Source organism: Populus euphratica, unplaced genomic scaffold (genome assembly GCF_000495115.2).
Source record: "Populus euphratica unplaced genomic scaffold, PopEup_1.0 scaffold209.1, whole genome shotgun sequence".
In the NCBI taxonomy this organism is placed as follows: domain Eukaryota; kingdom Viridiplantae; phylum Streptophyta; class Magnoliopsida; order Malpighiales; family Salicaceae; genus Populus; species Populus euphratica.
In genome coordinates, this window is record NW_011500034.1 from 264,643 (window position 1) to 280,749 (window position 16,107).

The 16,107-nt window shown below is 31.0% G+C and overlaps 2 protein-coding genes across 2 annotated transcripts; both read right to left on the reverse strand.

Annotated features, from left to right (window-relative positions):
- Nucleotides 1–735: 735 nt before the first annotated feature.
- On the reverse strand, nt 736–1,781 carry LOC105142605 (uncharacterized). Its single transcript, XM_011050314.1, has 2 exons — nt 1,409–1,781; nt 736–1,262 (listed from the first exon to the last, which is right to left on the reverse strand). The coding sequence occupies exons 1-2, from the start codon at nt 1,678–1,680 to the stop codon at nt 1,049–1,051; spliced, it is 486 nt and encodes a 161-aa protein (XP_011048616.1). The 5' UTR covers nt 1,681–1,781; the 3' UTR covers nt 736–1,048.
- Nucleotides 1,782–10,488: 8,707 nt separating this feature from the next.
- On the reverse strand, nt 10,489–13,496 carry LOC105142606 (translation initiation factor eIF-2B subunit alpha-like). Its single transcript, XM_011050315.1, has 5 exons — nt 12,841–13,496; nt 12,463–12,615; nt 12,207–12,348; nt 11,592–11,833; nt 10,489–11,401 (listed from the first exon to the last, which is right to left on the reverse strand). Exons 1-5 carry the CDS (start codon nt 13,285–13,287, stop codon nt 11,195–11,197), a joined length of 1,191 nt encoding a protein of 396 aa, XP_011048617.1. The 5' UTR covers nt 13,288–13,496; the 3' UTR covers nt 10,489–11,194.
- Between the last annotated feature and the right edge of the window lie 2,611 nt (nt 13,497–16,107).

Consider the following 16,107-nt stretch of genomic DNA (forward strand, 5'->3'; position numbering starts at 1 on the left):
TGTAATCTTGTTGTTCTTAAAATAAAAGAGTGTGTTTTATCCTCTTTAAGTGTTTCAAAGCCATCACAAGTAGTTTCTTCCACCAACGCAACTAACCAACCCTAGGCTCCTTCTGGGGGCTTATGGCACGTTTTGCATACCCTGTGTGTGATATGATATTTTGATAATTTTGTTTTATGAATGACAAACCAGCCAACCAAAGGCACCTTTTTGGTTCGTTGTGATATGTACTCGCATGCCGTACAAAAAATGATTAGGAGAAATATATGTTTAGAGAGAGGATTCAACCAAACAAGACTTGATTACAAGTGAGGTTATGCATAGTGGTGGGAGGGGCTTATCCCTTCTTTTGTATTTGGATTCGAATTTTATTATATACGCCTGTCATTCCTGTGGTGTTTTACCTACTCATTGGGCTTGCAGGATGTTCAATGGACCGTGAGGATTAGTCGTGGTGCACGTAAGCTAAAACAAGACTACAAGATGATTGATTAAGTCATAAGGTATCATGAAGTCTTCTGCATAATCCAGCAAATCATAAGATATCATGAAGTCTTCTGCATAATCCAGCAAAACTGTCAGTATACTATCACTTTTTTTTTCTTTCTATCTTTATTTTCCGGGAATGTTATATTTTCGTTTATGTATATCAAAAAGTAAAGCAACAATTAATTAAATGCCACAAATTAATAATAGAACTTGCGGGAAAAAAATAGAGATTGAGAGAGAAGAGAATGACAGCAAAGTATATATCTGCACTATTGCCATTCAAAATGGTTATGATTTGATTCCATCTACACACTTTCTTTTACTCTCATAGTAAGAGACAAAGGAATGATGGTGATGGCGTAACAACGCTCGTCTAATCGAAAGATGAACAAAATATTGTCTTAGAGATCATTTTTATCTGCTGTTTCATTTGACATCTACCCCACTGTTTACTTTCTTATCGCACTCTAGTGTAACCCTTTCCATTGAACTTTCCGTCTAGTACAAACTCAGGAAGAAAAAAATAAAAGGAAAACTAGGAGTAAGAAAGTTATGAATACTAGGAGGCTATTGTCCAGTGGTTTTGATGAGGAAGTGGTTTATGACGCCGGCGGAGGTCTTCCAGGACCCGGCGAGTCTCATGCCGGCCGGCAGCAGTACTACAGTGCTTATAAGATTTTAGTCTTTCCTTGGTGGATGCTTCTAGTTCCCTCATTTCATCCAAAACCATCTGTCTATTTCTGCACTCTATGCTACAAAAGCCTTGATCACCCCTGCAATCACAAAGATTCAATAGCAACTTTCAGAAAGCTTCTCGAGAAAATCTTAAATACTGGAAGAATACAATTTAATTCATATGAGATTAATCCATATGGCATGGCTATCTAATCCCAAGGAATGGTGAACTTCGTATGATCACCTGTACATGTAGATATCTTTGTCTGGGCTCAACATCTTGTTACACAAGTTACACGATATGAGGTAGCAATATTCAATGGTGGTAGCCTGGGCTCGAAGACGCTGTGTTTTCAGAGCAGATTTTGTGACAACATTAGAATCTCCTTCTAGTAAAAGGCTTTGCAACCCAGCAACCGCTAAGCCCTTCCTCGAGCTTGCACATGTGGATTTAGCCATGGCTTCCTCATTGAAACATCCTTCCATTTTGAAGGCAATCTTGAGTTTTGCTAGCATTTTCTATGAAGAAGATAAGGAAAGTTAGTAGTAATGTGAAATGTGAAGTGATGGAGAGATATGGTTATATAAAAGCAGATTGTGGGCACCATGCCTTTAAAATAAATAATAAAACACCATATAGTACAAGCAAGCTTAATTTCTATTACTGTTTGTTGTTTTTGGTGCAATTCACATGCTGATATAACCTTCACCGCGTTTGTTTGCTTTGTCAAAAGTAATTTATTATTAAATAACTTGGGAGTTAAAGCCTTTGAGGATGCCTGTGACCCACCAGGAATAAGACTCAGCTTTTTGTCTGCTGTCCGAAATAAGAAACGTGAAAGTTGTGAAAATAATAAGGGGTTATGGATTCAGAACGACTGTTGACTTATAATTTAATAGCATTGATCAGCCGGAAAATAAAATAAGATAAAAATCACACTGCGGTTTTTGACCTCCTGAACATGAGGCATCATGGAAATGTCTGGACTAAGAACTTGCAGGGCAATGGTTTGGGCTGATTACTACATCCAGGCCACATTAGTATCCAACAAAGTCCAGTCCAGAAGAATATCAAGCACCCTTGGGAACATACCACGGCTCCGTTAATAATATGATGATCATCACCTCTCAGGAAAAACGAAGCATCGTTGTCACTCAATGATGTTCATAATTCCAGATTCTGGAAAAAGGATAATTTTTTTAATACAGGACAGAATAGCATCACTGTCCTCGACGACACGAGCCCTTTCTTTCTAGATAACGCTCTAATATGTATTTATAATTTTATCATATCTTTTCACCGAAAATATTATAGAAATTGTTTGATAGAAGGGTTATAGTTGTTTTTTAAATAATTTTTAGTACTAAAATATATATTAATGATATTTTTTATTTTTTAAAAAATATTTTTAAAATATAAAAATAAACAAGTTTTATTATAGATGAATAATTATAAGAGATAACATGAATATAATTTTTAAACAAGAACTTCATGGTAGCCCAAAAAGAAAATTCATAACTGATATCATCTTAATAAATTAGATTTTTTTATTACCTACAAAACCTTTGTCAGTTCATCAATCAAGAATAATAGAAATTAGGAGGAAAGAACATTACAGGAGAGATAGTGTTAATTTTTTTTTTTTAGATTAATGTGGGTGTGGGCCAGCTTGCATGCACAACGACTAATCCCACGGGTCCTGAAGTTAACGATCATGTAAGCCTCCAGTGGTCATCATATGAGCAACCAAGGACTCGAATCTGAAACCACAGAGAGAGCAAACTCTTTAATTTTAAATCCTTACCACTTGATCACCACCTAGATAATTGAGATAGTGTTAATTTATGAGACCGGGTAGGCGCTTTGTGTGCTGGTTATGTGTGAGACAAGTAAGCACTGTAGTAATAATTTGAGAGACCGGACACGCATCGTCCTAACATTGATGTGCATGCCCTAATAGCTTGTGAAAATGGAGAATCAGATGCGCAACACTAATATTAGCAGCTGGTTGCGCAACTCAATCATGCGCAGTAAAAATTATTTTTTATTTAATTTGATTTTTATTAAATTTTTTTTATTAAATTAAGTTAATTTTTTTAAAAAGCTGAAATTAATTAGATTATTTCGGTTCAGTTATTTTTAAATAAAAATTAATTTTTTTAGTTTGGTTTGGATTTTTTTAATTTAGTTTTATTTTTTAATTTTAAATTTATAAAATCAAAATTGCATCGAATATGTTAGTTTTTAAAAATTTTAATTTATTTTCTTAATTAATTTTTTAAAATTTCTTAATTTAATTAATTTTTAGATTCTTTTACTCATCTCTAATTACCTGCATGATAATTTTTTTTTCTTAATTCTATGTTGTCTGGTTAATTTAATTTGGGGAATAAATAGGGTTGTTAAAGAATCAATGATGGGATTAGAATAAATAAAGAAATTAGGTTAAATGCAAAAAAGCTCCAACGATCGGGAACTAGCCAGAAAGAAAGCCATACGTTTGCAAATATTCCACAATGAAGCCATAGTTCTGTATAAAACTATCAAGTTAAAAATCTTAATAACTATCAAGCTCATATCTTCAAGTTGATTCTAAAATGATTAAATTGACAATAGATTATCTGTTTATATTTTATAAACATCAGTGATGTGTATGTGCCAATAAATATTGCAAAGATGCTCTGCCTAAACTTCAAGAGTCAACTTAATTAGTGGAGTATAAGGCTAGGTAGATTGCCATTAATCACAAAAAAGTTTTCTTAAAAGAAAAGAGAATTATTACTATTCAAAGGTATTTTCATGACAAAAATATATATCCTTTGATTGTGGGGAATATATGCTCTTGTTTCCTCAATTCGATAAATTACACGTTTTTTTGCTGGCTTTTAAAATTGAGAATCAGTGGGCTTTTACAATTTGCATTGGAACAATTGTCTGTCATGCATAGTTATTGAAATTTAAATAATCTGTGAATGAATAAAAAATTAATTTTAAGAAAATTTTTTATTTTTGATTTATTTAAAGAACCTCTATTTTTTTTTAAATTTAATTATTGATTTATAGTGATTAATAAAAGGTTGATAATGATGTAAATTAATTCTTTAATCTTTTAGATTTTAAAATTCAGGGTGAAAAAAGAGTTTTAAATTTTAATTTTTTAGATTTTTATATATTTTTCTTCACCTCATATTTTAGTGTTTTTTTTATCATTTAAGTTTTGATTTTTATCTCAAATTTATAACTTAGATTTATCTTATTAAAAAATATTTGAATTTTATATTTTTTAGTTTAAATATCTTATTTAGAAAATGCATCTAAACTAAGATAATGGTGCTAGAATCTTGAAAAACATATTGCAATATCCTAGTTGCATGTTTGAGGAGCAATAAAATTTTAAAAACAAATAATTTATCATTAACAACAACAAAAATATTATTACTTTAAAGCGTTTTAAGTAAATTCTCTTATAATAAATTTATTTATATGTTTAGTATGTATGCTAAAATTCTATTATTATTTTTGTGTTAAAAACATGTTTGTCACTAATTATTCTTTTACATGCTTATAATTTTAAATATTTATAAACTTTAGACTTTTGGTGGACATCTTTTATTTAACATGACTTTGGTAATATCTAATATTGTGGTAACGGTTACTTTTTAAAGTACTTTTCATTTAAAACTGCATCAAAAAATATTTTTTTATTTTCTAAAAATTCATTGTTGTCATCAGTACATCAAAACGATTTAGAAACACTAAAACAAATTTATTTTGAAGCAAAAACAAAAACTTAAATTTTGACAAAAGCACGCCAGCCACATAGCCAAATAGATACTTTATAATAATAAATTAAATATCTTTTCTTATTAGTAATACATTCACAAACTTTGATGTACACTAATTTCTAAAACTACCTTTTCTCACCTCTAACTTTGCAGCAAAAATATAATATTAACAGCATAAGCTATAGGTTTAGGGTTTGTATGATAGTGTGGTAAACATTATTTTTAAAAGTACTTTTTGATTAAAATGTATCAAAATAATATTTTTTTAAAATCTATTTTTGATACCATAACATAAAAATGATTCAAAAACATCAAAGAAATAATAATTTAAAGCTAAAAAAAATAAAAGTGTAGTTGGACTATAATGACAAATCGGTTATCAAAACCTATCATTAACTGATTTTGTATTCAATTTCTATAATTATAAATGAAAACATAGTTGCTTTCAATCCCACCAAACTATTAATGAGTAATCAAGTTTTAGATATTGATAATCAAAAACATAGTTGCTTTTAATCCCACCAAACTATTAATGATTATCAAGTTTTAGATACAAATAATTAGAAATAAAATATTCATCATCCTAAATGATAAAAGAATAAGATATAGGGAGACTTTTGCTCATGTTAAATAATTACGTGGTTGAAAGCCGGTCGCACATGACTAAAACTAAATGCTTTGGTTTTAATCAATAATCAACCAAAGACATTTGATGAAATTAAGTGATGATTAAAGCAACTTCGATTAGAATATGAATCTTCTTTTTTTTTTAAAAAAATCAGAAGGTAAATCTATTAGCTAGCCAGTGATCAAATATTGTTATACGCCAATGATTAGCCCACCTTTAATGAATTATTCACGCATGCTAATGCTACTATATATAAGAATAGCGCTAAGAAAGCAAATAATTGCATATTGGAATGTTATCAAAAGGATATCAAGAACCTATTCTTAAAAAAAATAAAAATAAAGAGAGAAGCAAAAACAAAATGCTATTAAGACCCAACCTTTACTTTTTATGAAAGTGAAATGTGTGGAAAGCATTTCATCAATCATCCATGCCAAAGCTATAAAGGGATGCATAAGAACTTGGATTTTATTTAATAACTGATTTTAGATTTACATTGATCCCAATAAAGCTAAAAAGGAAATATTTATCTTCTATTATTCTCTTAATCATCAAGTACATACCAAAATATAATAATTGTATGAGGTTTTCTTAGAGTTTTTTTTATGACCATAACATGATAAGAAAAATTAATGAAACAACACAACTCCAAAAATATTTAGAGATCTAGCATAATTTTACAAGTTCCAATTATTATTTATGACTCACATGTCACAATTGATATATGTGAAACATGAGTCACAAATAACAACTACGACTCGCTGAAGAAATATTTTCAGGGGCAATTTTTTCAATCTATAACTCCCTGCCCAAAAAAATCACAATACACAACAATTCACAATATAATTTTTTTAGCCAACTTCAAATCACAATTTACTTAAGTAGTACATTTAGTTGAACACAAGCCAATCCTAAGTAATATAATTAAACATAAATATTAGCTTGGCATAAAATTTTATTAAATTACATTTAATTATCTATTCAAAATTATTATGACATATGATGTAACTACAACTAATAATGGACCCAAGTCGTGGATGATCTCAGAGCGTTCATGGATGGTTTTGGAGTGGCACTCCATCTCATTCAGCTAGAGAACGGGTGTGTAGCATCCATGAAGGGTCATGAACAATATCACTCTAGTTTTTCAATTGGCATGAGACGCTCGTGGACGGACTTGCCCCACTACCTCAACTTCTCTAACTCGAAGACATCTTTGTAGCATCTGTGTAAGGGTCAACAACAATATCACCCCAGCTCGTAGAAAGGGCCTAGAATGCTCATGGAAAAACCATCATTCTCAACACTCCCACGATAAGCAACCTCATCTTTTGTTAATGTCACTTCAAAACGCTCAACCTCCATAACCTCTTAAAGCCCATCATGACACAAAAATACAGGTAGTTAGTACCCTGGATTCTTCCTACTAGATGCTTTATAAAATTAAATGTGATATCTTAAAAAATATATGTTTAATTTAAAACCTTATAAAGATCCTTTCAGTGTGGTTCCAAACTTAAGATGAGAGACTAGCAATATTCAAGATGGGGTTTTCTTTAGTTGGCGAACCATGTTGAAGTCATTATATTTCATTAATTTGAGAAACTTGGTGGCTTCTTCATTACTTATTAGTTTATTAACTTTATCATCCTTTGCAAGTTTTTTTACTATATTCTATTTTTCCTTCCTTTACCTTTCTAGCTTTTCTAAAGTAAAACTCCTCCCACTTCTTATCAAACCCCCGACCTTAGTATGCGTGATACAATGTGACTTATTATAAAAGGTATGTCTATATTTTTAAAGCAAATCATGGTAGTTTCTAGTGGTTGGGTAAGCTTGCACAAAGAATTTATTAGTCTTGAGAATAAAAAGTACATAGAGGTGTGTGTTAGGACAAGGATAGCCTAGAAGGAAAGAAAAGAAAAAAGAAGAGAGGGGCTAGTTCGGGCTAGCTGTCTAGGTGCAACCTAAATGACCTTTTATTTATTTATTTTAGGAATCATCATTTTCCCTTCGAAGCCTTTTTTTTTAAAAAAAAACATGTTTGGGAGACTTTGATTAAAAAAATAAAGGAGAAATACTTATTATAAAAATATTACCCTTTTATTATTCTTGTATGATAATGTTATCATGGTTGTGCCTTCGCCTTTACAAGAAATAAATGATTTTATTTTGTGGATTTTGTTAATATTTCTATATGAGATTTCTTCATGTAATTTTATAATTATTTCTATAAGAGAAATGTGAGTTTTAATTTTCTTGCCTGTTAAATAAAGCTTTCTATTAATAATAACAAAAAGATAAACGTAAATGATATGGTTTGTGTGTACATTTAAGAACACATGAGTAGTCATAGAGACTGAAGAATAATCTTTGATTATTTTAGAGATAAGTGGTCAAGAGGTTTGAAGAAGGATCACTGATTATTTGGTATTTTTAGAGTTAAATGGTCAGAATATTTGTAAAAGGTTCCCTGATTCTTTTGTTTTTTAGATAGGTGGTCACAAAGACTTGAAGAATTTTAATAGAGACAAGAATATTTTATCATAGAGAGTTTTATGGAAAAAAAATAATTTATTAAAAAAATTAAAATGATGAATATACAATTCTAGAAATAATCCAAAGATTATCTGATTTCATGTAGCTCATATGGAATGTGCAAATTTGTTTTCCTTCCTATTCAGGTTGCCCTCCTTCTTGATAAATTATTTGAGATATCCTCTAATGATTAATCTTTCTAACTCTTTTTTAGGGTACAATATTTCTTAGTGTCATGCTCATAGTTATAATGAAAAAGATAGAACTTGTTAGGGTTTTTTTTTTATGTTTGAACCACTTTTTATAAGAAATGGGTATTGCATGAAGTATTTTTATTTAATGGTGGTTAGTACCTCATCATATGTGATGATGAGAGGCATAGTTAGGCGATCATAAATGTTCCCTCTAGTATTCCTTTTGGATGCTTTAGCGGGAGATGAATGGCATTGTGTAGCTTTTACTTTTTTTTAAATGAGGGTGACCGTGCTCATTCATGTTAACTTCCTCTATTCGAATATGATTCTCTATTAATTATTTATTGTAATAAGAGTTATGTCATAAAGATTGTGCATGTTTTCCTATAAAAAGTAATTATAAACTCTACTAATGAGGGCTTTAGTGATGATAGGTTTAATTATTTTTTCATTGAGTCTCTGAAAGCATGCTTTGGGGCTTTCATTCTCTTATTTGGACATGACGAAGAGCTTTGTCATGCTTTTTTGGTTGGAATACTTATATCGATGCCACACCTTAGCATATTCTCTTTTAGTTATAGGTAAAATCTTGTATATAGCCTTTATAATTTATCAAGGGAAATGGGTTTAAAACCCTTGAAAGATGAAAAAATGTAGATAATAGTAGTTATACTTGGTTGATTGGATATACCAAAATCTAGGTTCAAATGGAGAATTAAGTCATATAATATTCTTGGTAGCATAAAAAATTATTATTTTCTATTTATTTTTATAATGAAATAAGTGTTAGATACATTGTGATAAAAAGTGAGCTGAGCTCTTAATGATTTTTATATATTGATACACTAAGTGAAGTATAACATAATACTCTTAATAAAAGATCACCTATAAGAGTGAGAAATGTGGCTATTTTTTTTAGAATTTTGATAAACACTGAATTTTCTAAAGCACTCATGAATCCAAGAGTTGTTTAGGGTCAAAATGAAAACAATTGTGAGAACAAAAGAAAATCTCTAGATAAAAAATTATGTGAGTATTATTGTCTTGGTTTGCATAAAATATTATATAGTTCAAGATACCACGTTTATTATTTAGCTGAGTAAATTTGATGGTATTTTACTAAAAAAGGTTTAAAGTCAAAAGCTACCTATCATGATGTAGTAATCTACCAAATCATTATCTTTCAACAAATCTTTAAATTGTTTTCAAACTGGTGAGATAATTTTTATTCATGGAGGGGATTATTGAAAATTTATTTTAATTAACATGATTTAAATAAGTTATTGGTGAATGAGAAATTAATCTCAAATAACCTTTGATTTTCATACTCAAAGACCCCTTGTTTTTTCTAGATGTAATTCTTGATTTATGTTAGCTAATCAAAGGTCGATAATGATGAGAATTAATTCTTTAAACTTTTAGCTTTCAAAATTCACTATAAATTTTGACGGGGGGGTTTGGAGGAAGAGTTTTCAACTTGGATTTTTTAGATTTTTACCCACTCTTCCTTGCCTTGGTTTGGTTTTTAGTGTCTTTTTCCTCCTTTTATGCTTTGGTTTTTCTTTCAAATCTAGAGCTTAAGTTTATCTTATTAAGTGATATTTGAGTTACATGATAATTTATTTAAAGATCTTGTTAGAAATACATTTAAACCAATGTTGTTTTTTTAGAATCATGTGAGGCATATTGTAAATATCTTAATTGTATAAACGAAGAGTAATAAAATCTCAAGGACAAATGAATCATCACTTTAAAGTACTTCAACAGGTAACATTTTTATTTTTATATAAGCCTAGTTAATTTTATTATTAGTATACGTGCTAGTATTTTTTTTTTTTTATATCATTTACAAGTTTGAATTACAAGTTTGAATATATACATAGCATATATAATATTCTATTATTATTTTTGTATTGATAATATATTTGCAATTAATTATGCTTTTACATGCTTACAGTTATAAAAATATATAAACTCTAGGGTTTTGTTTAAGATCTTCTGTTTAACATGTTTTTGTTATGATAAACTAAATATTTTTTCTTACTAGTCTTATATATATAGATGAACTTTGATTTACAGTAGATTCATGTGTCATGCTTACTCATTGATAGAAATGTTGGTAATGGCGTATAAAATAGTGTCTGCATGGAAAAGTTGTGTGCGCAAAAAGAGATAGTGTTCATGAAAAATTTGTTCATTAATAAGAACACGTTGGAGCTCATACGGGTGATTAACAAGTAGCAACCCAGTAACAGGACATTGATATTACCTAGACATTCTGGACTGCATGCAGTAGCATTAACTCTTCTACGAAACCAAACTAATTTTGATAAATTTCAAATGCCACTGAGCAACGAAGATTTAGGTTGTACCCCAAAACTTCTAAACCCATCCTCTATGGTCCGTACCCCAGATTGTGAAAACAAATGCTTCATTGCTCTTTACCAAAAGTTCAGCTACGTGTTTTACTACTGCAGCTTTATTTTGATCCTGTAGCAGTGTATTTTTTGAAGAATTTCTCCAACCAGGTGATATGAAACTGCAAGAACAAAAAACTAAATAAAAGAAGGAAAAGAAGAGAAAAGTTGTCGTTGATACAATGGCTTGGTTGAGTTGATGATTGACCCTTCATCGGCTTTTGCCAATTGCATCCGCTCAAGAAAATTCTTGAAGTTGCAACCCGCAAAGGACTTGATCTCATTTGCTCTTGATCATCTAATTCGCCTCCTCACCAAAATTTCACCTAAGATCGAACTTGGGAAATTACAACTTTGCCTCTGTGACTCTACTTGAATACTCATGCATTGAATTCAAAATTGTCAAAAATAAAATACAAACGCATCCAAGATATGCACTGTGTCTAAAATTACATTCAGCTATACGACTACAAGTATAGCTGAATGAGCTCATCACTGACTACAGATGGAGTCAATACACCAAGATCAGTGAAGAGCAAAGTAAGATACTGAGGAGGAGTATAATCCCAAGCCGATGTCTCAACCTCAACCTTTGATGGAATAGGAACCCCGAAATCAATAGGGCGCAAAGCAGGACCCATGTCTTTCTGGTCCAATGGATAGAGACGAGCAAACTGCAAAACAGAGTGTCATTATGAAATATAAGAAATCTGAAAACCAAACCCATAGGCCAAACTCCAATGTGAAATTTCTGTTGATAATAAAATACTGGTTCAAAATATGTGCTGCCTCCAGCTGATTGATTACCAAAGAGTTAGCGTTGAACGAATACCTATTTAACCCTAAAGGTACAGATTGGCATACCTTGTAGCTTTCAGCAGCCACGTAAACAGGCTTATTCATGCTGTGGGCAACCAATGCAATCAGGTATGTTCCCATCATGTTAATTATACCTCCACTTTCAACCACTCCATCCGCTCCAACAAACACCATGTCTACCTCATCCATAGTATATGCCACAGCAGAGTCGATGAGGAGTTTCACAGGAACATCAAGCTTGGCCAGCTCATTGGACAACCGTAAGCCTGTCCTGTCAGGCCTTCCCTCTGCAATTTACAAGTATGAAAAGTTAGTAAATTGGTAGCCCAGTATAGAAGCACATAACAGTAAAGGTCGGTCTCAAATCTAAAGGCCAAAGACAGAGCAGCTATACATTAAAAACAAAATAAGTAGGTAATTATGCTGAAAATGAGCGGCACCATTTTCCTTTCTTGAGCCCAACACCATGCTTAACAGATGGGCAAAGCACATTTCAATTAAGATTTTTGTTTCTGTTTCTACTCATGCTTTTTACGGAGCAAATGGCGATGAGAAAATATGCAATATGCAAGTTACAAAATTTGGCTAATAAATGTTCAAAGTGATGTTAAGTAAGATAGGGACACTCTAAGCAGGTGCAAGAGTGTTGAGAAACAAAACCTGTGCAGAAAACTCTAAACAGTTTTTTACTTTGAGCCGCTGTTTTCAGAACTTCCAACACAACTCTGGAGAAACCATGCACCAAAATAGTGCAACCATCAAAGATAAAATCTTGACTAAGCATGGCAATGATCCTGCGCGCCTGCAATATCAAACAACAATTCCTTCTACTCTCAATATTCATATGAATAGCAGTATATGGAAACAACCCGATAGCAAAACAATTGCGACATAAAACTGTAATTAGCTAGAATACCTTGCAAGATATCTCTCCAAACTTCTCTGCACGTTCAATCAACCGAGATTTAGCTGAATTGAAGTCCTCGTATTCTAAAGCAGAAGTTCTGGTCACATACCGCATGAACAGATCGCAACCTGCTGTCAAAGATATGGAGGTTGTGTCCCACAACTGGACACAGCTACCAGTGTAAATCATCACAAGCAAACACTAAAAACAAATCACATGTATAAATTCCCTCTTCGTTGATTAAAAATCATTGTTAAATACAAAGAGTAAAAACCTTCATTTCCAATTCTAAGCACATAGCTGTTCTTCAATATCAAAGCTTTATCACAACATCACAATTAGCACACAAAAAAAAAAAACCAGTAAAAAGCAACAAAACATACTCACTTTAAGTGAATCAGAGGCCTTTCTAAGCTCAATTTCAAGCTCCATCATAGTAGTAGCCTGACAGTTCCTAATAACGGCCGCAAGCGCCCTAATCGCTGCCACAGCCTCCGCCAAGTCAGGCTGCTTCCTCCAGCTATTAAACTCATCGATCACACTAAACGGCTTTCCAGCGACTGTGGGGACAGCGGTCTCCGGCGCGCCGTCTGGATCACTGCCGACGGCTGCCTGGGCCTGGGCGAGCCAGTCGCTGGTGACGACAGCGTGGTGGGCGGCGCGTGTCTGGTAATAAGCGGAGATGTTGTTTTGAGGGTTAGGGTTTCGGAGAGTGTCGGGCATGGAGAGAGGCGGTGGAGATGGGGGAGTGAGAGTGTCAGGCGGGTTGCGTAGTTTGGGAACGGCGTCGTTCTGTTGCTTGTCGAGAATGAAAGACGCCGATCTCCACCACATCTATGCGCGCGTGTTTTTGTGTGTCGTTTAAGTTTTTATGGGAGGGGATAATTCCGGTGAGATGTTATTAGAGTACAGTAACTAATAAATCATACAAGGAGGGAAGCTGACGCCGTGCACAACCCTCCTCTTCTCGTGTTCTGGGAGGAAAAGATCAATTTGGATTCTTTCCACGCCCACTAAATCCCGTCATAGATTATATAAAAGGTTTGGAATTTGGATTAAGAAAGTATTCTTCCAATTATCCAAAGATAATTTAATTTTAATCCACTCCTATTATGTTTAATATTATTTAATATTATTGACGTGGTAATGACACTTTAATTCTTGAAAACTTCACAATAGTCCCTCTTTGTTTTTTGTTTTTACAGTCCTATTTTTCTATAAATCTGTTTTAGTCCCTATGTTGAAATGATCTTGCAATTAAGTTCCTTTGTAACTCATTTTAAAAATCATGCTGGTTCATTATCAAGTTTTATTAGATAATGTGACATGTATGTGATGAGTAATTCTCCTTATTAGGTTCTGTTTGTTTTATAAAAAATATTTTGCATATATGATGCTTTTCTAGTAAAATATGTAAAATACTTTTTAATATTAATTATGAGACGATGATGATAAGAAATAATGTGGTGGTTAAAGTAATTAAAAAATTATCATTAGCAAATTACTATTTAAAAATCATATTTTATGAGTTCAAAATAATTTTTAATAAATAAAATAAGTTTAAAAATTAATTATAAAATATTTTTTATTGATTTGTTTTTATAAAAAATAAAAAAAAATATGTAGAAACGAACTATACGCGCCATTATATAATCATCTGCATGACATCTCATGTATTTGTTAACGTTTGGAAGCATATGAGAAGTTGAGGCAATGGTCAATTCACGTCCAAAAAACAAAGAAAAAAAGAAGCTCCAGCTTAAGAGAAAAATTACCTATAATATTATAAATAAAAAAACCTAATTCCCATAGTTTATTATTTCACCTCAAGATATTTTACTATTTATTGTAATAACATGTTTATTATTTTATTTATTAATCATTTTATATTTTGCACTTACTTTGGTAAGGTGGTCTCTCCATCATGATACAAATACTTTTCAAGGATTTTACTGGTTACTTTAATAATTGTGTTTTTTAAATATTAAAATTATTAATGTAAAATTTTAATAAAATAATACAATGCCTCATGTATATGGGTGTTTTTATATTTTTATATTTTATAAAATAGTATAATTACTACATTACCTTTATCATTTAAATTTTTTAATATTTGTTTCAGGGTTTGGTTATAATTTTATCATATTAATTTGTTATTATTATTTAATTTTAAAAACATTTTCAATTTTGTATAAAAAAAATAAAAAAGTTGATGATGCGTACCTCATATGTGTTAATCATTTTCTAGTAACACATACAATTAGCTCTAATGATTGTAAGTAGGTTTTTATTATATTATTTTATTCATCTAGGCATTTTTTTTTATATGACGCATATATGTCCAGTATTGTTGGATCAAAAATTACTTTTATTTTCTTTTTTTTTCCTTCTCATTTTTTATCGGATTGTGTGCTGGTAATACAAAATATCACATTAGCCTTTTAATTTTATTTTTTTGATTTGGTTGCTCTTCTCTTATTTGTAATTATTTTATTAGAATTGATTATTTTTAATTGAATTTTGTTTTCAATTCAATCCTTAGTTATTTGATTTTTTTTATTTTTAAATTTGTTATTCATTCTCTCAATTATTATTTGTTTTATTTGAATTATTTTCTTGAATAATTTATTTATTTTTTTAATTTCAATCCTGAACATCTATTTTTATTTAATATTGGTCACGCTCTTTGCCTAATATTTAATCATTTTCATATGCGTGTAAACAACAAGAGATGAGGGCTATAAATCCCTCTTCATGTTATCCTCAAACTATCAATTAAGTCTCTATTATTTTAATTTGTTCAGTTGAAACCAACTTATTCAATTGCAAGCGACTAAACCTATTGACGATCTGTTAATTTTTCTGAAACGACATTTAAATATATAATTTTTTTCTGACGATGTGGTTCTCCAGTTAAGCAAGTCTTGCTTCAAAGATTCCTTCCCAAAACCCTTATCGTTATATACTCCCTGAATCGTTGTAGAACAAGTCTCCACAGCCGTGAATCTGTGATCACTGATCTTTAAACATAAATGATGAAACAAATACACGAATCCTCCATCGCTGTTTGCTTCGATGGCACTGAAATCACAGCCCGGAGTTCCTGGTTCATACTGCAGCTATCATCGCAAGCATTTCTATGGCTTGAATATTTATTGTTCATAATAAAAGGATGACGATGTCGACAGCGATGGTAACAGAGGCATACAGCGGACGAGGAAGAGCTTTCTGAGGTAGAAGAAGAGGCAAGTTCAGTCTGCTTCTTTAGTCTCTTAAGAGAGAAATCAATTGATGTATTATGATTGAAATCATGATTTATTTGTAGATTCATAGTTTGAAAAGGAAATGTTCTCTTAGTAATCTATCAAAGATATTGTAATTAATTGCCACATTACAAAATTAATGACCAAAAGGAACTAAATGAAAAAATAAGGTCTCAATTAAACAAAACTGAAACATTTAGGGTTTACTTATATCTATTTAAAGAAAAGAATTTTAATTGTTTATAAATATAAAAAATATTTTTTTCTCAATAAGTGCTTTTTTGAAAAACAAAATTTTAATTGTTTATAAATATAAAAAATACTTTTTTTCTCAATAAGCGCTTTTTTGAAAAAAAAAATTTTACATTTTAAAAGTATTTTTAAAAAAAAT

Bases quoted from the DNA above. Each gene is read 5' to 3' on its own strand.
- LOC105142606 (XM_011050315.1), bottom strand. From the start codon at position 13,287: ATGTGGTGGAGATCGGCGTCTTTCATTCTCGACAAGCAACAGAACGAC. The intron at 12,616-12,840 runs GTGAGTATGTTT...AGCTGTGTCCAG, and splicing joins AGGCCTCTGATTCACTTAAA to TTGTGGGACACAACCTCCAT. The intron at 12,349-12,462 runs GTATTCTAGCTA...TTGATATTGCAG, and splicing joins TTGGAGAGATATCTTGCAAG to GCGCGCAGGATCATTGCCAT.
- LOC105142605 (XM_011050314.1), bottom strand. From the start codon at position 1,680: ATGCTAGCAAAACTCAAGATTGCCTTCAAAATGGAAGGATGTTTCAAT. The intron at 1,263-1,408 runs GTGATCATACGA...TTGTGATTGCAG, and splicing joins AAAGATATCTACATGTACAG to GGGTGATCAAGGCTTTTGTA.